Source organism: Nycticebus coucang, chromosome 8, assembly GCF_027406575.1.
Source record: "Nycticebus coucang isolate mNycCou1 chromosome 8, mNycCou1.pri, whole genome shotgun sequence".
NCBI classification, from domain to species: Eukaryota; Metazoa; Chordata; class Mammalia; order Primates; family Lorisidae; genus Nycticebus; species Nycticebus coucang.
The window spans coordinates 58,573,517-58,598,877 of NC_069787.1; the positions used below are offsets into that span (position 1 = coordinate 58,573,517).

General features: G+C 38.8%; 2 protein-coding genes and 1 non-coding gene across 7 annotated transcripts in view; 1 reads left to right on the top strand and 2 right to left on the bottom strand.

Annotated features, from left to right (window-relative positions):
* The window catches only part of HACL1 (2-hydroxyacyl-CoA lyase 1), a 38,276-nt gene extending 26,122 nt beyond the window's left edge, over positions 1-12,154 (bottom strand). Inside the window, exons 1-5 of the mRNA XM_053600602.1 lie at positions 12,022-12,154; positions 11,728-11,832; positions 7,754-7,794; positions 5,653-5,733; positions 2,108-2,180 (exon numbers count right to left, since the gene is read on the bottom strand). Coding sequence (XP_053456577.1) covers positions 2,108-2,180; positions 5,653-5,733; positions 7,754-7,794; positions 11,728-11,832; positions 12,022-12,111 — 390 coding nt within the window. The 5' untranslated portion in view covers positions 12,112-12,154. The remainder of the gene's footprint in view (positions 1-2,107; positions 2,181-5,652; positions 5,734-7,753; positions 7,795-11,727; positions 11,833-12,021) is intronic.
* BTD (biotinidase) overlaps positions 11,997-25,361 on the top strand; it is a 33,678-nt gene continuing 20,313 nt past the window's right edge. The window contains exon 1 of one of the 5 annotated variants that reach the window (XM_053600607.1): positions 11,997-12,097. Coding sequence is in view for 2 of the 5 variants with exons in the window: in XM_053600605.1 (XP_053456580.1) it covers positions 12,357-12,367 (11 nt within the window). In the remaining 3 variants the exon portion in view is untranslated. Of the gene's footprint in view, positions 12,098-12,233; positions 12,446-25,361 lie in introns of those variants that run through there. The other 4 variants (XM_053600605.1, XM_053600603.1, XM_053600606.1 and 1 more) reach the window with 4 other exon arrangements.
* On the bottom strand, positions 22,178-22,309 carry LOC128592995 (small nucleolar RNA SNORA72). The gene has a single exon (XR_008382188.1). It is a non-coding gene; the product is annotated as a small nucleolar RNA SNORA72 (small nucleolar RNA).

The following is a 25,361-nucleotide window of genomic DNA, read 5'->3' on the forward strand; positions in this document are numbered from 1 at the left end:
TGATTTAAGAAGCAAATCAAAATAAGACACCATTTTTGATTCTCAGATTGGCAAAGATGAAAAAATTTGATAATACACACTATCTACCACAACACCGGAAAACAGGCACTTTCATAAACGGCTGATGAGAGTATACATGGGACAGTACACCTACAAAAAATTTAAACGAGCGTATCCTTGGACCCAGCAATTCTTATGTCATTATAAGAAGAATCTATTTTTACATTTCTGCCATTTTTCCTTTTACGTATTTTCTTGCTATGCTGTTTAGAATATGCAAATTTAGTAGTTTTTTTTTTTTTGCGGTTTTTGGCCAGGGCTGGGTTTGAACCTACAACCTCCAGCATATGGGGCCGGCGCCCTACTCCTTTGAGCTACAGGCACCACACCAAGTAGTGATTATTTTTGACTATTTAATGTATTATGAAGCATTATACAGAAACTGTTTCTTTCTATGACAATTGGCAGTCATGATTGCATAGGTGTGACAGAAGATGACTCCTCAACTTTTAGTCCGTTTCTGTCTATGTTCTTTAGTTGTAAGGACTTCCAAAAGAAACAGATAGTTGGATTTTAAATTAAATCAGTAATCTTTCTCCTCGTTTTTAAATTTAATGTCAAACTGCTATGACTTTCTACTTCTGAAAAAACATTTTCAATGGACATTTAAACTCTCCTTTCTTTTTTCATCTACATAGTTCTTATAGGAACTTTATTTTATTTTTTTGAGATACAGTCTCAAGCTGTTGCCCTGGGTAGAGTGCCATGGCATCATATAGCTCACAGCAGTCTACAACTCTTGGGCTCAAGCAATCCTCTTACCTCAGTTTTTCTATTTTTAGTAGAGACAGGATCTCTCTCTTGCTCAGGCTGGTCTTAAACTCAAGAGCTTAAGCAATCCACCCGTCTCGTCCTTCCAGAGTGCTAGGATTATAGGCATAAGCACCTGGCCTTGTAGGAACTTTATATTTGAAAATAAGTAGAGCAGATGAGTTAATTAAAATGAAATTTTAATTATCAGTATCTATCTATCCAATAACTATTATTTTCTATCATTAACTAAGTAAAATTTCAATTCCTTTCTAAGAGTATAAAAATATAACTTTTGCATTAACCCAGAGTCCACTATTTTATATTAGTTTATCATATATAAAATTATGTTTCTATTTTGAAGTTCTTAACAATGATTCCTGATATACCAAGAGATTTTTCTCTAATGATTTTAACTTTGCTCTTAACTTTGTTCTGTAAATGCTCAAATACATTTATTAAATATATCTTAAGTATCATTCACGCTTATCTATTTACTTCTCACAACTATTCTTAAAACTGATGCTTGTTGACAAATTCTTTCAAGTTTCTTCTAATTTTGAAATACTTTCCTTCCTCCTTCTAAAATAAAAATAAGTTTGTCCAGAATCAATGAATAATCATTGAGTGGGATTTTTCCCCTCAACTTTTTAATTTCTTTGAAGTCTAGAAGGCATAGTCTACGATAATTTTTATTCCTACATCTTCTTGACTCTGAAGAACTTATCTTCAGAGTTTAAAATCCTGCCAAAAAAGGAGCATTTTTTGAAAGTTTATTCCTAAGCACAGCCTAAGTTCTTTCCTTTTGTTTAAGAGCTGGGGTCTCACTCTGTCTCCCAGGCTACAGCACAGTAGTGCAATCATAGCACACTGTAGCCTTGAACTCTTGGACTCAAGTGATCTTCCCACCTCAGTCTCCCAAGTAGCCAAGACTACAGGCATCACCACCATACCTGGCTAATTATGTATTTTAAAGTTTAGATATGGGCTTTTGCTATGTTGTTCTGTCTGGTCTCGCAATCCTCTTAAAGTGTGGGATTATACTTGGCTACTGTGTCCTCTTAAAGTGCTGGGATTGTAGCCTCCTCCCACTAACCCCTAAACTCTTACTTAATATATCCATCCTGATATTATCTTGTAGTAGTTCAAGAAAACTACCTTTTAATTACTTCAAGCACTTCTAATTTATTTATTTTTTAGTTTTTATTTCACAGACATATGTTTTTTTAAATATCTTCTCTTCTCCTAAACTGTTAACAGTGTGTAACTGTGCAAGTAAAATCTTAGAGTTAGATACCTGAGGAAACTCCTGAAAAGCTCCCATTGTTTCCTGATTTCTTTCAGAGGAACCAGCAATCACAAGCAAGGGCCTGAAATAGTCATTTTTTAAAAAGATAATTATAAATGAGATCATCATGTAAAACACTCAGCAGAATGTCCAATGCATAGCAAACACTCAGTAAATGTTAAAGAGAGAGAGAGAAAGAACGTATTTTCCCTTTAAAACTATAGATTAAAAAAACATTTAGGAAGGAACCTGATGTGAAAGAACCCTTCCTCAATTTCAGAAAATACAAATCTTTTTTTTTTTTCTTAAGGCAGAGTCTCACTATGTCACCCTCAGTAGAGTGCCATGGCATCACAGCTCACAGGAACCTCAAACTCTTGGGCTTAAGTGATTCTCTTGCCTTAGCCTCCCAAGTAGCTGGGACTCTAGGTGCCCACCACAACACCTGGCTATTTTTTGTTGCAGTTGTCATTGTTGTTTTAGCTGGCCTGGGCCAGGTTCAAACCTGCCAGCCTCAGTGTATGTTTTGGCATACATATACCATGGTATGGCTGGCACCGTAACCACTGTGCTATGGATGCTGAGCCTTTTTTTTTTTGGAAACAGAGTCTCACTTTGTCACCCTTGGTAGAGTGCCATGGCATCAGAGCTCACAGCAACCTCAAACACCTGGCTCAAGTGATTCTCTTGCCTCAGCCTCCTGAGTAGCTAGGACTATAAACACCTGCCACAACAACTGGCTATTTTTTTGAGATGAGGTCTCACTCTTGCTCAGGCTGGTCTCAAATCTGTAAGCTCAGGTGATCCACCTGCCTTGGCCTCCCAAAGTGCTAGGATTACAGCAGGAGCCACCACACCCTGCCTTCAAATCTCTATAATATATTTTTTTCTTCTGCCCTCCCTCTGCCCCTTTTAAATGCTGATGCTAAACTTCCAGGTATAGTGACATAAAATGAATTTTTACATCTTTTTTATTATTCTTGGGATAAGGAGAAGAGAAAATTTACTCTTTTCTAAGTGAGCCTATTTGAAAATGGCAGAATGTATGACATTTCTCAGAAAAAAATTCTTAACCTTCAAACTGAAAAGAAGAAAAAAAGATACAACAAACCTTAAGGCACTTAAAAAACGCCAGACTATAATCTTTTAGACAAGATTAGTCTAAAAACATGTATTAGGGCAGCACCTGTGGCTCAGTGGGTAGGGCGCTGATCCAATATACCAAGGGTGGCAGGTTTGAACCCAGCCCCAGCCAAACTGCAACTAAAAAATAGCCGGGCTTTCTGGCAGGCGCCCCTATAGTCCCAGCTACTCGGGAGGCAAGAGAATTGCCTAAGCCCAGGAGTTGGAGGTTGCTGTGAGCTGTGAACGCCACAGCACTCTACTGAGGGTGACAGATTGAGACTCTGTCTCTAAAAAAAATTAAAAAAAAATTATACATATATATATATATATATACACATATGTATCAGACCATCATGTAGATAAAGGAGAGAAAGAATAGGAAGAAAACAAAGGAACTATAGGAAACACAGGGCAAGAAAGTAAACAATGTCCTTCCCACTAGGAAGTTTATGTTACAAGTTGATTAGAACACAACCCCTTCAACTTGCCTGATCTTCCTATTACACTAAAGGGCCAGAGATGGGTTAATGGCAAAGTTAAAGAATAAGCAGTTTATAAAGTAAATTCAAATATAATAATTTCAATTGCCTTGCTAACCATACAAAACAAGGTGAAAAATTAAGACACATTTACATACTGAGCTGAGATCTTTAAAAAATAATCCTTTTGGTGGAAGGAGGGTGGGAATTTGATGGGATCTCGACTCATGTGCACAATGCAAGGGTATATTTCCAAACAACAAAGAATAAACTATAAATGTCTTATCACAAAAAATAAGTGAGGTGATGCTTATATTAATCAGTTTGATTTCAGCATTCCATATTGTATATCAAATCATCACATTGTATCCCATAAATGTATACAGTTATGATTTAATAAAAAATATTAAAAAATTATAATACAATAAAGGATTATAGTAGTTTCAAAAAATGTAACATTGGATGTATAAAAATAGTCAAAGGGAAATATGAAATAAATTTCAGGTGACACAGGTTAATATATTAAAAAAATTATCCTTCACTTACATAAATAGAAGTATATGCACATTCACATAAACACACACATATATACATATATATATACTGTATATAAGGAAACTCTAAAATGTTAACAGTGTTTATCTGTAAGTAAAGGAATTATGGTGGTTTTACTCCTAACACTTTATTTTTATTACAGATATTTAAGGTATACAACATTTTCTGATATACATGTACATAGAAAAATGATTACCACAATCAACCAAATTAACATATGATCTCATATAGCCTCTTTTTTGTGTAGGGTGAAAACTACCTAAAACGTATTCTCTTAGCTGGGCATGGTGGCTCATGTCTATAATCCTAGCACTCTGGAAGGCCCAGGCAGGTGGATTGCTTGAGTTCAGGAGTTTGAAACCAGCCTAAGCAAGAGCAAGATCCCATCTCTACCAAAAATAGAAAAAAATCAGCCAGGGTCTTAGTGGACACCTGTAGTCCCAGCTACTTGGGAAGCTGAGGCAAGAAAATCACTTAAGCCCAGGAGTTTGAGGTTGCTGTGAGTTATGACATCATAGCATTCTACCCAGGGCAACAGAGAGAGAGACTGTTTCACAGAAAAAAAAAAATCTCTCTTAGCAAATCTAGTATACAATAAATATAATGTTATTAATAATAGTTCTCATGCTATACATCAGATCTCTAGGCTTATTTATCCTACATAAAATTTTGTATCCTTTGATTTCTTTTTTTTTTTTTAATTTATTTATTTTTATTAAACCATAGCTGTGTACATTAGTATGATCGTGGGGCACCATACACTTGGTTCATAGATCGTTTGACACATTTTCATCACATTAGTTAACATAGCTTTTGTAGCATTTTCTTAGTTATTTTGCTAAGACCTTTACATTCCACATTTACTAGGATTCACATATACCCTTGTAAGATGCACCGCAGGTGTAATCCCATTAATCCCCCCCTTCCCCCTCCCTCCCTATCCTTTGATTTCTAACCCCCATTTCTCTTCTCTACCCTCATCTCCCTCCCCTAGTAACTATCTTTTTACTTTCTGTTTATACAAATTCAAGGGTTGTTTTTTTTTTGTTTGTTTGTTTTTTTAGACAGAGCCTTAAGCTGTCGCCCTGGGTAGAGTGCTCACAGCTCACAGCAACCTCCAACTCCTGGGCTCAAGCGATTCTCTTGCATCGGCCTCCGAAGCAGCTGGTACCACAGGCGCCTGCCACAACGCCTGGCTATTTTTTTGGTTGCAGCCGTCATTGTTGTTTGGCGGGCCCGGGCTGTATGTGGCTGGCGCCTTGAGCCACAGGTACAGAGCCAGGTTTTTTTTTTTCTTATGTCTTTCCACCCCAGCTCAGCATTAGCTCCATTCAGTAAAAATCATGCGGTGACATTTTAAAGAAAATATTTTTGAGAAAATAATAATCTGATTACCAACAGTTCATGTTTGCATTTGCCATACCGCCCAAAGCGTGGATAAGACCTGGCCCAGAAACAACAAGGCATACGCCTGGCCTAGAAGCAAAACAGAATTTATTTTATTAAAAACAGGTCAAATGTAACCATTGATTCATATCACTTTAGGGTGAAGAATGCAACCTTGGACTTCAAAGGAAGAACACAGGTCTTTACTATCATTGATAAAATAAATGTTAGAATATTTTTTGATATTAAAAAAAAGCTGATCTCAGTCTATATCATCAAGAAATAAGGTACCTGTCATCTTTACACTGCATTCCATTAGCCTCTCCTTTTCCTCCTATATACACATTTGGGCTAAATCAAGTTGGTTGCATACAGAAGCAAAATGAGTGCATTTTCAAATAAAAAAAGTTTTATTTCATTTCTTAATAAATATTGTGTAAACTGAATTTTGAAAGAAAAATAATTCTGAGGGTAGTGCTCTGCCCAAGATATTTTTAAATAGAACTTGAATGCTTAGCTGAAAGCACTCATGGAAAAGGTATACTCCATATAATTCAGTTTGCCATTTTACATTTATAAAGTAATTTCTTTAAAATCTCTATTTAAGATAGACTTCAAAGTAATCTTATCACCAAGTAAACTAAACTTTTAGAGCAGTACTAGCCAACAGAATTTTCAAATGTTTTGTATGTGCATAGTATGATCCTGTAGCCACTACCCACCCATGGTTACTGAGCAATTGAAATGTATCTACCCCAACTGAGAAACAACAGTTCAAATGTTTTGTAAATATAGTTTAATTTTAATTAATTTAGATGTACATAACCACATACAGCTAGTGGCTACTATACTAGACAGAGTAGTTCCACACATTCATCCAAATAGCAATATGTTTTAAAAGTATGAACTTTCGAGTATTCTCCAGTCTAGAATTTTTTTTTTTAATAAAGTGTCAATGACTATAATTTAAATGTTTTTTCAGGCTAAACAAAAAGATCACACTATTTTGCATATGTAAATAAAGTGACAGAAAATGGTGAAGATATCATTATTTGGAAGGCCCGTTTCCTCAGGTTCAAACACAGAAGGTTCCCAGTGAAAAGGACTACTTCGGTGAAGCCTAGACTTTGAGACTTTATCAATTTATACTTCCTAGCAATTTAATTGCTAATTTCTTTTTTGGAAATTAAAAAAAAAGTACTGAAGCTGGCTCAGCGCCCATAGCACAGTGCTTACGGTGCCAGCCACATACACTGAGGTTGGCAGGTTCAAAGTCGGCCCAGGCCAACTAAACAACTGCAAAAAAATAATAGCCGGGCATTGTGGTGGGCACCTGTAGTCCCAGCTACTTGGGAGGCTGAGGCAAGAGAATCACCTAAGCACAAGAGTTTAAGGCTGCTGTGAGCTATGATTCCACAGCACTCTACCAATGGGGACATAGTGAGACTCTATCTCAAAAACAAACAAAAAAACAAAAAAAGTACTAAAGCTAATATAAGTGAAAAAAAAGTATGATACAGATGACAATGGGAGTATAAATTCTTCTTAAAAAATACATGTGTATTATACATAGAAAAAAAACTAGAAGAAAATATAACCAATCCTTAACAGCTTGTGGGATCATAGGAAATTCTGTTTTTCTACTTTATAGTTGTCTATATTTTCCAAGTTTTCTAAAATAGGCACTTAAAAAAATGTATTAACTTTTAAAAATAAAGGTGAGTAGTTAACGTAGCATGGATACAGACTAAAAAATCTGAACAAGTGGAACAAGCCCCAATAATTATATTTTGTACCAAGCATTTTTGTACTAAGTATGCTAGGTTATCCTAGACCCTGGTTGCAAGATCCAAGATAAAGTATGACATCAACTCACTATGTGATCATCAGTAATTCATTTTGTAAAATGTCAATGTGTTCTACCCTAAATCACTTTTACGGTATTATCATCCTTTTGATTTAGCCCTTAAAGAGTTCTAAATTTCTTTATTTTTCTTTATTAATACCATCTTCTATACTCTTTTCAAATCAACTAATCCTTCATCTGAAAGTTGTAATAGTTTTACCCCCAAATATCAAAATAACTGAAATAAAACAGACTTTAATTTACCTGCCTGTCAGATATCCAATGGCGGAGGCAGCATAAGAAGCCTGCAAAGAAAGAACAATGGGACTTACGCACATTGGAATCCTTACAGTATGTGTATGACATTAATTTACTATTAAGTAAGAGAAAGTAAAGAAGGAATTAGAACACTTCCCATTTAGCAAGAAATGTTCTACCTGCAAATTTCAAATAATGGTTTAGGTATTTAATTTTTAGTTTTTAAAGAAATTTCTTCATATCCATAATATCTTCTTACAATTCTTTAAACATGTGCAGGATCAATAGGAACATCCCTCTTTTATTGGTAACTTGCATTTTCTTTTATTCTTCAGTACATAAATTTATCAAATTTATAAATCTTTTCAAAGAACCAATTTTTGGCTTTGTTGTTTTTTCTCTATTGTTCTATTTCATTGATTTCTGCTCATATTATTTCACTCCTTTCATTTTGAGGGTTTTTTTTTTCTATCTTCTTGAAATATAAGCTGAGAGCACCGGTTTTTTATCTTCTTCACTAATAGATTTATTTAAAGCCATTCCCTCTAAGAACTGCTTTAGTTATATGCTACAAATTTGATATCTTTTCATTGTCACTCAATTCAAAATGTTTTCTATTTTCCATTGTGATTTCTTCTTCAAACTGTCAGTTGTCAATAATTAGGGTCTGAGTCTGGGTGCGCCTATAATCCTAGCACTCTGGGAGGCTGAGGCAAGTGGATTGCCTGAGCTCAGAAGTTCAAGACCAGCTTGAGCAAGAGCAAGACCTTGTCTCTACTAAAAATGGAAAATTTAGCCAGTCAAGCATTGTGGCACACACCTGTATTCCCAACTACTCGGGAGGCTGATGCAGGAGGTTCACTTAAGCCCAGGAATTAGAGGTTGCTGTGAGCTATGATGCTACAGCATGCTAACCTGAGGCAACAGAGTGAGACTCTGTCTCAAAAAAATAATAATAATAATGATTAAGGTGTGTAGCAATCCATATCCCCTTTTTTATTCCTGATATTGGCAATCTGTGTTTTCTCTTTTATTTTTATGGATCTAGTTTAAAGGTAACTGATTTTGTTAATCTTTTCAAATATTTACAAAGTACCAACAAGTGTGTTGGCTTAACTTTCAAATGTCTAGGATTTTTTAGGAATCTGTTATTGAGTTCTAGATAATTCCACATGGTCAGGTTACATATACTACATATTTTCAATCCTTGGTGATTATTTGAGATTTCCTTTAGAGCCTGACCACGGTTAGTTTTTGCTTTTTCAATGCACTTCAGCTCCTAATCAGGAATAAAGAAGAGGTGTTAAATTAAATTAAATACATACAACATAACTCTCTCAAATTCTTCTTAGTCTGGGATACTATTTTTTTCAGTATTATTTCTTCTCATTTCTTTTTTCTTTTCTTTTTTTTTTGAGACAGAGTTTCACTATACTGCCCTTGGTAGAGTGCCATGGCAGCGCAGCTCACAGCAACCGCAAACTCTTGGGCTTAGGAGATTCTCTTGCCTCAGCCTCCCAAGTACCTGGGACTACAGGCATCCACCACAACGCCTGGCTATTTTTTGTTGCAGGTATCATTGTTTTTAGCTGGCCCGGGCTGGGTTCAAATGCGGCAGCCTCGGTGTATGTGGCTGGTGCCGTAACCACTGTGCTATGGGTGCCAAGCCTCTTCTCATTTCTTTAGAAATAAGAATTGGGTATTTTTTTTTTTTTTAGTTTTTGGCCGGGGCTGGGTTTGAACCCACCACCTCCAGCATATGGGGCCAGCGCCCTACCCTTTCAGCCACAGGCATCGCCCAGAATTGGGTATTTTTTAGCCTTCTGCTTTAAATGATGTAGTATACTGATCTTAAATCAATCCATGTTAAGGATTTAAGGATATAAAGTTTAAGGACATAAAAATAAATGCTTCTGAGTCATAATCTTAACTGGCTCCACTATCACATACCCATTAAGAAGAAGCACACCAACAATTCTCTGGCTCCTTTTCTCTCTTCCCCCCAACTTCCCCTCTCTCACTCTCTGCTTTGTTTTTCATCTCTTCCCTTCATTATTTCTCTTCTAACATAAAATAAATTTATACTTTTATATTCTAAAAAAAAACCACACCACCACACCCATCAAGTTTCTGAAGTACAAACTTAATTATGTCTTCCACCTGTTTAGAAAAACCTTTACAGTCTCCCCCATTACCTACTAAGAAAAAGTCCAAATTCCTTTTCCAGTTAAAGAGGATTCTCCACGCCTCCCTTCAGCCTACCTACCAGTCTCATAGTCCACCAAGCCTTTAATGATCTTGATGGAACAGCATGAACTCACATTACCACTACAGGCAACCTTCCCTGTCCTACTGGAAAAGAACTGGTCATCCCCTCTGTGCTACTACTATTCCTTATATGTACACCTATAGTGAGAGTTGTACTAGATCAAGTTTTTTTTTGCATGTTTTGCCCTCACCTTCCTAGGTTGTGATCAACTAGAATGTCAAGACTATACCTCACTCTTTCTTTTCTTCTTCTTTTTTTTTTTGAGACAAAATTCTCACTATGTTGTCCTCAATAGAGTGCCATGGAGTCACAGCTCACAACAATCTCAAACTCTTGGGCTTAAGAGATTCTCTTGCCTCAGCCTCCCAAGTAGCTGGGACTACAGGTGTCTGCCACAATGCCCAACTATTTTTTTTTTTGTACTTCAATATTGTTTAGCAGGCCCGGGCCGTGTTCTAACCCGCCAGCCCCAGTGTATGTGGCTGGCACCCTAACCACTAAGTATGGGTGCCAAGCCACTTCACTCTTTCTTTATATCGCTCTATCCCACAGACTATGGAGCACAATACCTAGTATATAATATATACTCTGTGAATATCGCTGTTTGAAGAAATCAGTGGCAGACATGTCACCTCTAGAAAAACAGTAAAATATAGGTCAATAGTGTCATCTTCTCACATAGATGAAAGAAAAAAAAATTGTTCCAACTAAGAAAAGTAAAAGGTAGAAGCAACACAAACTCAAGACAACACAAATGTTAACCTTATAGATAAGGAATGTCATTCAATTAACAAATAATGTATTAAGTGTCTACCCCATGCAAAAGCCCCAACCAAGCCAGGCACTGTGTGGAAGAGATAACAAAGGAACCATAATTACTGCTCTCCAGGGGCTCACATCTGAGGCAGTGGAAGGACACCACCTAAGGAGGTCAAGGCAGTTGTCTGGGTAAGAGGCAGTAAGAGCCTAAATGAGAGGGCAACAGTAAGAGTGTAAACTAGGAACACTTAACCTAAGACAGACTGACAGTACATGACATCTCAGAAGTGGCTTCTTGATCTTTTAAGCCAGCATTGCTGAGAGAAGGGTTAAGAACTGGGTTGGCAGAGGATGCACTTAAAGTGGGTTGATAAAATGTCACATCTTCCTTTCCCTGCTTCCAATATGACTCTAAGAAAGGTGGCAGCCTGATGTGCTGGAAAGAGCACTCAAGTATGATTTGGGACATCTGAGTTTCATTCAGGACTTTACCATATGTGATATCCTTCACCTTGCCCTGAGGTGTTATCATATAACACCAAACATGGGCTTCACTCATTCATCTCACAGGTACTCTCTTTGAGAACCTATTTTAAGTGGGCACCATATTAGGCATTGGGGGTAGAGATGTGTCCTGAAGAAGTATGGTCCCTGGTCTTCTGGAGCTTGCACCCTAATAGGTCAAACTTTATTCAGAAATTATACCCAGAATACCTTCGTCCAAATCCTGGCTCTGCCAAACCAGCCCCATCACCCCAAGCAAGTTTTCCTTAACCTGTGTCTCACTTTTCTTATCTGTCAATTAGGATCAACAACAGTTTATAATAATCAACAGTGACTGACTTGCATGAAGCACTAGAATAGTGCTAAGAGCCGAGTATTTGCAGTGAACATCTGCCACTGTCACCGACCATTTCCAGTAATGCATTCGGCTACCTGCATCCACACTCACCGCTTGTTCATTCCTCATCCCGATGTACCTGATGCCCACGTCCTGGGCAGCAACGGCGATTTCGGTTACAGGGATGCCTACGATGCCAAACATGTACTCCACACCCTGGGGTACAAAAAAAGGAGGAATAAACATCGCCATATCCTTCCATCCCTTTGGGGCGCTAAAAGGAAAACCTCCCACAACCTTCCTTTCCCCCACCCCCCATCCCTCTGGTTCACTCGTATCCAAGACAACACAGCGGGTCCCGCCGGCTTCCGTAGGAGCCTTTCACTGCAAGACGATCCATCGTACTTGCGTTTTCAGGGCCTGGGCGATGACTTTAGCGCCAGACACCTGCTCTTCACTTCCGTCCCTGGGCTCTGCCAAGGTATGTTCCGACATCTTCCACCCAACAGGAAGACAACCTACCACAGAGACCGGGAAAACAAACCCAAAGTCCCCTGCACGCCTCTGACAGATGGGACTAGGGCAAAGAAGGAAGAGGCGGGGCTAAATTCCTGAGGTCTAGGGGAGCGGGAGAATGTAAACACGCCCGTCTCCAATCAGACCCGGGCCCTCTTCCCAACTCCTCCACTCGTGGGGTCAGAGTGTCAGAAGGAGGTGGGACCATCAGGAGGCCGCGGCCTATGCGGAAGAGGTAAGTAGTCTTAACTTCGCAGGCCTCTCGCCGGGATCTCGGACTCCACCAGCCGGAGAGTTTTCGGGACCGCGAAGAGTGAGTAGCGCATGCGCACAGTCGAAGCGGCAGGCGGGCTGGGAACGCGGGCAGGAGGGGGCGTGGCGCTGCGCGCAGTCCCGCCACGCCTCCCCGGGGGCTGCTGGGACCTGGGACGCTGGAGTGTGTGGTGTGTTAGTCCAGTGTGGCATTTGGGTCGTATTGTGGTGTTACTACATCCCGTTTTCTAGGCTTTTACTTACACGCTTTGCACTTCCTTAACTTTGTGGCTGGGCACTCCGTATACAATCCTAGTAACGCATGTTACTTAAATCCGTGAGCAGATGTGTGCTCTCTACCCCAGTTTTGTATATGTGGACAAAGAGCTTACCAGCAAAAGATACAGTAATTGACCCAGAGTCATTGGATCTAGGCCATGCTTCAGACTCCGAATCCTGTCTCCTCTGCGCGCTCTGCAGCTCTTGGGTCACAAAAGAGCGCCATATTCTCCAGCCCTTGCTGCTAACCCATATTACTCTCTCTTGTTAACTTTCCAGAGTCGGGAAATGTGGCTTTTCATATTTCTTAGATTCAGTCCCTACCTATAACCAACCGTCAGCATTTTTAAACCTTTTGAGTGAAAAAGATGCTAGCAATGTGCAGTTTCTGAAACTACCAATTCAGAGTCATTAGACCATCTCTGTACTCAGTAACAATAAACAAAACCTTCAATCATGACAAAGAGTGGGACTTTACCTTTTGAGAATTTGAAGTGTTGTTATGCAAAAAGGCCAGTGATAGGTGGATAAGATAGGTGGTAAAAGAAACAAGAAGAGATGGAGAGCAGATCATGAGTAGTGAAATAAAGGAAAAGGATTGGAAGTGAAAAGATTTCTAAACCTAGAGATTTTCAAATGACATTCAGGGCCCTTCCAAAATGTTTTCCCTTCTCTTTCAGCCCCTCTACCCCAAGCAAAGCAGAATGAAATTGTTGCTTCCCTGACATAGGAGCCCATTTAAGATGGAGATTTCTTTGAAGTTTCACAGTTTAACTTAAATGTAGATTTTGCATTCTATTCCAGAATGTATCCATATTTTAATATAAAAATAGCATTTTACTTATTGAGGTATAATAAACATACAATTAAATGCACAGATCTTGAATGTCAGACGAGTTTTGACAGTTATGTATACCTATGTAACTGCCACTCAAAACAAAAATGACATTTTAAACTGTTTACTGGTCAAGAAAATTGATGTCCCAGTGCCTCCTATCCCTGTTTGAGAAACATATAAACAAATATCTGTACCTGTGTGACACAGCCTTTACTCCTATTGCATCAAAATCGCTGTAAAAGCTTTTTCAAAATACAGCTGGTTGAGCCCTACTCCAGATCTTCTGAATCAGCATCTTGGGATATGTTAAGCAGATGTATTTTTTTTTAAGTTGCTACCTGATTTTGATCACAGCCCTGAGTTGAGAACCCCTAGCTCTGTACTCATGCAGGAGGTGTGAGTTAATAATTAAATGTGTGATTGCCTGTTACCAAGGCACACTGTTGATTACTTGGGGTCTACAGATACAAGACTAGTTTGACATTAATAGCACAAGCTGTACTGATAATGGTGAGTTCACCAGGCCTTGAGTCTACCTCTGTGTCAAAAGAATCACTGACAGAATCACTTAGTATGAAGTGCAGTAAAAACTGAACTGTGAATTGGAACAAATCCCCAGATTGCAGACTAACTGGTTTTACAAAAGGATAAATTCTCAACTGGCTGGATTCTGTCATTAAGCCAAGAGAAAAATCCTTGAGATTGTTTAAACTTGCTTTCACCTTTATACTTTTCAGTTTGGGGTGAGCAGGAGTGACTTAGCCCTGGAATAGCAGGACCTAGGAGCAACTCTTTTGCAATCAAATAGTAATTACAGGATCCCGGGATTCTTTTGTAATTTATTCAAGGCCCTTTCCAGAATTCCTAAGCACTAACACATTCTTTATTACTTTGACAATAGATGCAGAATTTTATTTGTTGAATATTTTATTGGGAATTTGTTTTGTTTTGTCTATTTATTTATTGGTAGGACAGGGTCACAAGAGAAAATAAATCTAACCTTTTTTAAAAGGAAAATGCTGAAGTATTGATAACATATTTTCCAAAGAGTAGACCCAGACATCAAAGAGTTTCTGTACCAAGTACCCTAATTGTGAGTTCTGGATTTGAGACTATGATAGAGAGAGAGGTTTATCAGCCTTCTTTCACCTAAGTGAGGATGATATAGAGGCAGCCAGGTAAATTAGAAAGAGTTGCAAACATACTGCCTAGAGAAGATATATTCTCTAAAGACTGAATCTTCTACAGATAGTAACTCCTAAAGGCCCCAAACGGAGATAATACATTTTAATTTCTGTGAACTAAGAAGGATACTAAGAATCCTTGTGATTATTTAAAAGGATAACACTAGCTGAACCTGAGACAAATATGTAATATCACAAACACGTTTCATCACAAACATGTTAAGTGTTTGGTTATCGAATGAAGAAATGAATACATTGTAGGCCAGACATGGTGGCTTATGCCTATAATCTAGCACTCTGGGAGGCTGAGGCTGGTGGATTGCCTGAGCTCAGGAGTTTGAGACCAGCCTGAGCAAAAATGAGACCCTTTCTCTACTAAAAAAAGAAAAACTAGCCAGGTGTGGTGACATATGCATGTAGCTCCAGGTACTCAGAAGGCTGAGGCAAGAGAATCACTTGAGCTTAGGAGTTTGGGGTTGCTGTGAGCTAGGGCGCCAAGGCACTCTACCCAGGGTGAAAAAGTGAGACTCTGTCTCAAAACAAACAAACAGAGAATGAAAGAAATGAATATATTATAGAATGGCTAAAAGTGAAATTGGCTAAAATAAAAATAAATTAATAAAATAAATAAAATTGAATATCTTAAAAACAAAGAAAAAGGAAGAAACAATAACAAAGGAAATATGTTTAGAAAACTATTGTTAAAAGCAATACTGAAAATGGGACAGCAGAAAATGTGCTTTAGGAAATATGTCAACATAGAGCAGGAAATAAAATAATGTAATGAAATGGTACTTTGGATAAAATGGGTTAAAATGATTTTGTTTGCTTCTCATTAAGTTTGTGGACTTCTGAGTACCAAAGCTCAGTGATAGGCTTGAAGTAGAACCATTGAAAATCAACTTTATTATTGAGCTAGGGATTGAGATCAATAGTAACTCAATAATAAAAGTTCCCATGGGCACTGAGTGTTTTTCCCTGTGGCCTAGAGAAAGGTTGGATTCCTGCCTTTGGCTTGGGCTGGCAGCCCTTTGCCATTGCTCTGCATTTCCAAGGGTGACCTGGAACTAGAACAGGGAGTGCTGTGGTAAGAAAACTGAAGGGCCATTGTTTCCCTGTCTTAGTTTTGTGTTCATCCATTATGAATTTGTTTGTTTTTTTAAGCAAATCTGGGCTTGACATCAGCATCATTATATCATCTGCAAAGATGTTTATTTGTGTAAAATTCACCAGGAAATGACAACTGTATGTTGTGCTATGAGGATTTTTTTTTTTCTTTTCTTTTTGGGGAACCATTGAGGGTACAATGAGCCAGGTTACACTGCTTGCATTTGCTGGGTGAAGTCCCTCCCCAAGAGGTGTGTCACACACTGTGGTCCCCCACTCCCTCCCTCCTTCTCTCTTCCCTTCCCCTATTCCCCCTCCCCCCACCATGTCCTCATATCAGAATTGAGTACACCGGGCGGTGCCTGTGGCTCAGTTGGTAAGGCGCTGGCCCCATATACCGAGGGTGGCGGGTTCAAACCCAGCCCCAGCTGAACTGCAACCAAAAAATAGCTGGGCGTTGTGGCGGGCGCCTGTAGTCCCAGCTGCTCTGGAGGCTGAGGCAAGAGAATTGCTTAAGCCCAGGAGCTGGAGGTTGCTGTGAGCTGTGTGATGCCACGGCACTCTACCGAGGGCAATAGAGTGAAACTCTGTCTCTACAAAAAAAAAAAAAAAGAATTGAGTACACCGAATTCTTGCTTCTCCATTCTTGTGATGCTTTACTACAAAGAATATATTTTAAATTAATACAAAATCAATCCATTCCATGGGGAGAGGTGAGAAAGGGAAAGGGGTGGGGTGGGGGACAAGGGCTGTGGTTCACCTTTTGGGGGCAGGACACAATTAAAAGAGGGTCCTTAGGTAACAAAGCCAATCAATGTAACCTGGTTTTGTGTACCCTCAATGAATCCCCAACAATAAAAAAAAATAGAAAAATAAATTAATCTATCCAAATTAATATAAAAGATGTATTTGTATTTGTCACCATCCTCTTTAGTGTCCTATGAGGATTTAAGAGATTTATTTCAAATGGCTCAGAAATCATATTATTTTTCAGTATGATGGAACTTAACACTTGGTAGCGGCCCAAAGGATAGGAAGACAGTTATCACCCATGAAAAATGGTACCATTTTTGAAATGTTTTCTGTTTTCACTTATTTCTTCTGTCTTTCCATTAGCATTCACTATAGCCCTTTTTTTAGCTTTTTTAATTATACCCTATTTCTTTGCTTTGATCTTAATCTATTCTCTATGTCAGCAAAACAAAGACTCATCTCTAGGGCAGAATCTCTGAGTGATTCTCAGGGTGTGGAATTGAACCAGGGTTGTAATCCCATATGAGGGATTTCTTCCCAATGAAGAACTTAAGCCCTTCAACTTCTATTTGCAAGCTTAGCTGTGATTTATTATGTTCACATTTTGAATACTTTGAACATTTATGACATCTTTTAGACACAGAATAGTATCCAAGATTGATACACACCCATGCACCTGGCCTCTAGCTTAAAAACTACATTACAAATACAATGAAGCCCTCCACCTTACCGCCTTCTCTGTCCCAAAGAGGTAACCAATATCTTGAATGTGGCATTTATAATTCTCGCATTATCTATTCTTTAGACAGTGAACCTTTTGGTCATTTTCCCAAGGTAAGGTTATGAAGTTTTTTTTCAATATCAAAAAGTTTAAAGTTTTATTTTTACGTTTAAAGTCTCTACGTGGAATTGATTTTTGTATGTGATAGGAGGTAGGAATTTGTTTTTTCTTTTCCTCATATGATATCCATATCAATTAAATTTTTTTGATAATTTTTTGATTTTATATTGAGGATATCATATCATCAATTAACCACCCCAAAACTTATTGGCTTAAAATAACTATCACTTATTTGACTTACGTTCCTCTAAAGCTGTGCTCAGCTGGGCTCACCCATGTGTTTGTAATCATTTGCCAGTCAGCTGGGGGGCTGATTGGTTATCCACTGGTATAGTGGACATTTTGCCACTGGGCCACGTATCTCTGGTCATTCAGAGGACTACCTCTTCACAAGATAGTAGCAGGTTGATTGCAAAAGGTTTGTCAGATTTGGGGGGTGGGGAAAGAGGACACCCAAGACTCTCAGTTAAATTGGAATTTTAGGTGAACAATGAACAATTTGTTCAGGATAAGTATGTTCCACCATACTTACCTGAAATTTATATTTAACTGGGCCTCCTGTATTTTTTTTTTTTTTTTTTTTTTGTAGAGACAGAGTCTCACTTTATGGCCCTTGGTAGAGTGCCGTGGCCTCACACAGCTCACAGCAACCTCCAACTCCCGGGCTTAAGCGATTCTCTTGCCTCAGCCTCCCGAGTGTCTGGGACTACAGGCGCCCGCCACAACGCCCGGCTATTTTTTTGGTTGCAGTTTGGCTGGGGCCGGGCTTGAACCCGCCACCCTCGGTATATGGGGCCGGCGCCTTACCGACTGAGCCACAGGCGCCGCCCTGGCCTCCTGTATTTTATCTGGCAAAATCTTGATTCAGGACGATGATGTAGCTTACATTGCATCCCCTTCCTTATAGCTAGGAAGGGTCGTGTGTCCCCATGAGGGCCAAAGCAACTGAAATGCAAATCACTGGGCAGGGATTTTGGAAAGCCCATGAAGCTGGCAGGTACCCTCCAACTCTTCTACACGGCATGGTAATTGGAGTTGTCGCTGTCATTTACAATCACAAAGTGACTCTGAAGATGGACACCGCATGCTAAGGAGTGAGGCAGAAAAAGAGAAGGATCCTTAGTCCTGCATGACTTAGTGGAGCTCCCACCCTTGTCAGTTTTTGTGATTAGAATTTTAGCACTTCATAAGAAAACAGTTCCTTCTTTTACTACATTCTGGGACACATTGAGTAGCACTGGAATTATTTTCTCCTTTATAGTTAGAAAAAATTCCTCCAGGGTAGTGCCTGTGGCTCAAAGGAGTAGGGCACTGGTCCCATATGCCAGAGGTGGGGGGTTCAAACCCAGCCCTGGCCAAAAAAATGCAAAAAAAAAAAAAAAGAAAAAGAAAAAATTCCTCCAAAAACTATCTGGGCCTATTTTGAGGGCGAAGGGTCAGTGGGAATAGTTGGTTGGGAAAAACTGATATCTTAACAATATTGAGTCCATCAATGGACTATCTCTGCATTTATTTAGTTCTTTGAAATGATTCTTTTGTTTGTTTGTTTTTACATATACATGTGTTAATTAGGTTTCCTTTTTTTTTTTTTGCCTTCACAAAATTAAAAAGACTTACAATTTAATAATAATAACAATGTTTAAGATAAGGATTAGAAACAGAAACCTGTAAAGAACAAGGAACATAAATACATTCAGAAAAGGAATCAGTTTTCAAACAATCAGACAAACAGAAATGTTTTTTCATTTCAAATGTTTTTCTGTTGATTTCTTGTAACAGAGCTTTATAATTTTTTTAATATAGGTCTTATACATTTTTCTAGATTTATGCTGAGTATTTCATATTTGGGGGTACAAATATAAATGGTATTGTGTTTTTAATTTCAAATTCCACTGTTCATTGCTGGTATGTAAGAAAACAATTGATTTTTGTATATTAGCCTTGTACCCTGCAACACTGGTATTGTCATTTATTAGTTCCAGGAGTTATTTTGTTCATTCATTCAGATTTTGTACATGAACGATTGTGTTATCTGTAAACAAAGACAGTTTTATTTCTCTACCCTATCTTTTCTTTCTTAGAGACAAGATCTTGCTCTGTTTGCCAGGCTGCAGTGCAGTGGCGTGATCCTAGCGCACAGCAACCTCTAGACTTTTCATCTCCTCTTTTTATTTTGCGTTAGCTAGGACTTCTGCTAACGATGTTGAAAAGCAGTGGTTGAGAGGGGACATCCTTGCCTTGTTCCTGATCTTAGCATAAAGCTGCTAGTTTCTCACCATTAAATATCGTATTTGCTGTAGGTAGTCATTTTTTTTTTTAAAGTTAGAAAAAGGCTTTAGCCACTGCAGTATCACAAATATAATGAGGCACAATTTTATTTTTATTTATTTATTTATTTTTGAGACAGAGTCTTAAGCTGTTGCCCTGGGTAGAGTGCTGTGGTGTCACAGCTCACAGCAACCTCAAACTCTTGGGCTTAAGCGATTCTCTTGCCTCAGCCTCCCAAGTTGCTGAGACTACAGGCACCTGGCCATAATGTCCGGCTAGTCTTTGGTTGTAGTTGTCATTGTTGTTTGGCAGACCCCAGCTAGATTTGAACCTACCAGGTCCAGTGTATGTGGCCGGCGCTGTAGATAGTCATTTTTAATAGATGTTCTTTATCAAATTGAAGTTCTTCTCTATTCCTATTATAGTTTTTCATCATGAATGGTGTTGTGTTTTATCAGATGTTTTCTACATCTGTTGATATGATCGTGTGGTTTTTCTTTGTTTATGTAACAGATTACATTAACTGAATTTTGAATGTTGAACCAATGTTGCATGCCTGAGATAAATCCCACTTGGTCATGGTATATAATCCTTTTGGGGCACTATTGGATTCTATTTGCTAGTATTTTGTTAAGGATATTGCATCTGTGTTCATGAAAGATATTATTTTGCAGTTATATTGGCGTTCTCCAGAGAGAGCCAATAGGACATATAGATATGTGAGAGAATGTGTTAGAGGAATTGACTCATGATTATGGAAGCTGAGGAATCCCAAGATAGGCCACAAGCAAGGTGGGTATGCTGGGGTGCCAACAGCATGGCTCAATCCAAGTCCAAAGGCCTCAAAACCAGTGAAGCCAATGGTGTAACTCTCAGCCCAAGGCTGAAGGCCTGAGAACCTAGGAAGCTGATGGTGTTAAGTCCTGTATATCAAAGGCTGGGGATCCTGGAGTTTTAGTGGAGAGCATAGGACAGGAGAGGAAGAGTGTATCACAGCTCCCACAGATTGATCGACACATTTGCCTTTTCTCTCTGGTTTAGTTCTTTCTGGGTTTCTGGCTGATTGGATGGCATCTGCCCACATTGAGGGTGTGATGAAATTTTGTATATTAGCCTTGTACCCTGAAACACTGGTATTGCCACTTATTAGTTCCAGGAGTTATTTTGTTGATTCATTTCAGACTTTGTTGTGAAACAGAGTTCCCACCTCATCCACTCAGATCCACACACTAATCTCCTCTGAAAACACGCTATAGACACACTCAAAAAGGATGCTTTGTCATGTTTCTAGGTACAGTGTTCCTTAATATAGTCAAGTTGACATCTAAAATTCACCATTGTGATAGTTCTCTTTTTTTTTTAGAGACAGAGTTTCACTTTGTCGCCCTCGGTAGAGTGCTGTGGCGTCACAGCTCACAGCAACTTCCAGCTCTTGGGCTTAGGTGATTCTCTTGCCTCAGCCTCCCAAGTAGCTGGGACCATAGTCGCCCACCACAAGGCCTGGCTATTTTTTGTTGCAGTTTGGCTGGAGTTGGGTTCGAACCCACCACCCTCGGTATATGGGGCCAGCGCCCTACTCACTGAGCCACAGGCACTGCCCTCAATAGTTTTCTTATAATGTTTTGGTCTAGTTTTGGCATTAGGGTCCTTCTGGCCTCGTGGAATGACTTTGGAAGTATTCTCAGTGCTTCTCCCTTTTGACAGAAATTGTAGAGAATTGTTATTTATTTCTGAATGTTTGGTAGAATTCACCATTGAACCCATCTGGGTCTGTTAATTTCTTTCCTTTTCTTTTTTTTTGAGACAGAGTCTCACTATGTCACCCTCAGTAGAGTGCTATGACATCACACCTCACAGCAACCTCAAACTCTTGGGCTTAAGAGATTCTCTTGCCTGAGCCTCCCAAGTAGCTGGGACTGCAGGTACCTGCCTCAATGCCCAGCTATTTTTTGATTGCAGTTGTCATTGTTGTTTAGCAGGCCCAGGCCAGGTTCAAACCTGCCAGCTTCAATGTATGTGGCTGGCACTATAACCACTGTGCTACGGGCACCAAGCCTGGGCCTGTGAATTTCTGTTTTGAAAGATTATGCATTATTGATTCAGTTTCTCTAATAGATATAGGCCTGTTCAGGTTGTCTATTTTCATTTCCATGAGTTTTAGCACTTGTGTCTTTCAGGGAATTGGTCCATTTCATCTAGGTCATCAAATTTGTGACATAAAGTTATTCATAATATTCATTTATTATTCTTTTAATGCTTACGAGATCTCTAATTATGTTCCACTTTCCTTTCTCTTATTAGTAATACGTGTCTTCTCTCTCTCTCTCTTTTTTTTTTTTTTTTGCCTAGTTAGCTTGGCTAGAGGCTTATTGATTTTTACTGATCTTTACCAGCTTTTTTTTTTTAGAAAATAAAAATACAGTAATTTTACAATTCACTTAAAGATGACTTGTGACCAAAGATAACCTAGAATCACAGCCATTGTACAATCACACAAACTGATCATGTAATAAATCAGACTTTGTTTATCACCAGCATTTATAAAACCAAACCTAGGAAAAGAACTAGGTCTGGGGACACATGCATGGTTTTTATATAGCGAATGTTTAGCCTGTGCTGATTATTATAAAATCAGAACAGCGAGAATATTCACAGTAATGGACCAGCTTTTGATTTCATTGAGTTTCTGTATTAATTTGCTGTTTTAAATTTCATTTATTTCTACTCTATTATTTTTTTTCTTCTGCTTAGGTTACGTTGTTATTTTTCTGGTTCCTGAGGTGAAAATTTTCCTGAGATAAAGCTGATTTTACATGTTCTTCTATTTTAAATTTCTCTTGAGATTTCTTCCTTGAGATTTTTCTCCACGTGTTATTTAGAACTGTGTTGTTTCATCTCCAAGTATTGTGGGTATTTCCAGCTATATTTCTGTTACTGATTTTTAGTTTAATTCCATTGTGGTGTGATGGCAGACATTATATAATTACTACTGTTTTATATTTGTTAAAGTGTGTCTTTATGGCCCACAGTGTGGTCTATCTTGGTGAAAGTTTCATGTGTTCTTCAATGAATGTATATTTTGCTGAGTTTTGCTGGGTTTTTTGTTTGTTTGTCGTGAAACAGAGTCTCACTCTCGCACCCTGGGTAGACTGCCATGGCATCATCATAGCTCACAGGAACCTCAAACTCTCGGGCTCATGAGACCCTGTTGCCTCAGCTGCCCAAGTAGCTGGGAGTACAGGCATCCACCACGAAGCCTGGCTAGTTTTTCTATTTTTGGTAGAGACAGGGATCTCACTCTTGCGCAGGTAGGTCTTGAACTCCGAGCTCAGGCAATCCACCTCCCAGAGAGCTAGGATTATAGGCATGAGCCACCGCGTGCAGCCTGTTTTGCTGTTACTGGATGGAGGAGTCTGCAGAAGCCCATTATATACAGTTGATTGGTAGTGCTATCGAGGTCATCTTTGTCATTACTGATTTTCTACCTTCTGGATGTGTCCATTACTGATAGAGGGGTGTTGAAGTTTATAGGTATAATAGTGGATTCTTCTGTTTCTTCTTGCAGTTCTATTAGTTTTTGCTTTGCTATTTTCTTCAGACACAGTCTCATCCTGTTACCCTGGGTTCTGTCAGATTCCCGGGCTCAAGTGATCCTCCAGCTTTAGCCTCCCAAGTAATTAGGATTAATTTTTCTATTTTTAGCACAGACTGAGTCTTGCTCTTGCTCAGGTTGGTCTTGAACTCCTGAGCTCACTCAATCCTCCCACCTCAACCTTCCAGAGTGTTAGGGATTATAGATGTGCACCACAGGACCTCCTACATTTTGATGCTCTGTTGTCAGACACGTGCACATTTAAGGGTTTTTATGTCTTTATCATTATGTAATTCACCTTTCTATTCCAGATAACATTCTTTGTTCAGAAGTCTGCTCTGTTTTAAATTGTATAGCTACTCCTGCTTTCTTTTGATTAGTGTTAGCATAGTATATCTTTCATTATCCATTTATTTATCTATCTATGTATTTATACCTATTTTTATATTTAAAGTGGGTTTCTTGTAGACAATACAGAGTTGGGTCATGTTTTTTATCTACCCTGACAATGTCTGTTTTGAATGGGTATATTTAGAACCCTGATTTTTAAAGTGATTATAGATACCATTGGATTAATATCTGGCATATCTGTTACTATTTTCTGCTTTTTGCCCTTGTCTTTGTTCCTATTTTTGTCTTCCACTCTTTTTGACTTGCAAGGTTTTAATCAAGCATTTTATGTGATTTTTGTCATATGATTTTTTCTGAAAGTCTCTTAATTTTTTCATTTCTGAAGGTTAATTTTGTGGGGTACAGAATTTTAAGTTGGTACTTTTCTTCCTCTCAACACTTTAAATATTTCACTCAGCTTCCTTGCTGGCATGGTTTCTGACAAGTAGATGTTATTCATATCTTTCTTCTCTATAGATAAGGTATTCTCTCTCTCCCAGAGAGAGAAATTCTTTCAGGATTTTCTGAAATTCTTTCAGGATTTTCTTTCTTTATCTTTGATTTTCTGCAATTTGATTATTACTTGCCTACAAGTATGAGTTTTAGGGGTGTTTTTTCTTTCTTTTTTTTAAGACAGAGTCTCACTATATTGCTCTCAGTAGAGTGCTATGGCGTCACAGCTCATGGCAACCTCAAACTCTTGGGCTTAAGCAATTCTCTTGCCTCAGCCTCCCAAATAGCTGGGAGTACAGGTGCCTACCACAACGCTGGCTGGTTTTTTCTTGCAGTTGTCATTATTGTTTAGCTGGCCCCAGCTGGGTTTGAACCCACCAGCTTCAGTGCATGTGGCTGGCACTGTAACCACTGTGCTATTATGGGTGCAGAGCCTGTCTTTTTTTTTTTTTTTTCTTTCTTTCTGGGTTGTTACAGGCTAGTGTGCCGTGGTGTCATCATGGCTCACAGCAACCTCAAACTCCTGGGCTGAAGCAATCCTCTTGCCTTGGGACTATAGGCATGGGCCATGCCCAGCTAGTTTTTTTCTGTTTTCAGTAGAGATGGTTTCTCTTGCTTATGCTGGTCTCGAACTTCTGAGCTCAAGTAGTGCACTCTCCTTTGCCTCCCAAAGTGCTAGGATGACAGGCACAAGCCACCATGCCCGGCGCATTATTGCTTTAAATATTGCTTCTGTTTCTTTCTTTCTCCTCTTTCTCGTATTTCCATTATATGTATTTACACTTTTTGTAGTTGTTCTACAGTTCTTGGATACTTTTTCCATTTTCTTTCAGTGCTTTTTTTTCTTTGCCTTTAGTTTTGGAAATTTGTATCATACAGTCAAGCTTAGAGATTTTTTCTTCAGCCATATCCAGTCTACTAATGAGCCCATCAAAGACATTATTCATTTCTGTTAGTGTTTTCTTTTGTTTTTTGTTTTTGAGACAGAGTCTTGCTCTGCCACTCCAGCTAGAGTGCAGTGGCAACCTCAAAGTCCTGGCTCAAGCGATCTTCCTGTCTCAGCTTCTTGAGTAGCTTGGCTATAGGTGCACACCACCAAGCCTGGCTAATTTTTCTATATTTTGTAGAGACTGGGTCTTTCTTTGTTTTCCAGGCTAATCTTGAACTCCTGGCCTCAAATAATCCTACTGCTGGGCTTCCCACAGTGCTAGGATTACAGGTGTGAGCCATCAGGTACCCAAGCTCTATTAGTATTTATTATCTCAAGCATTT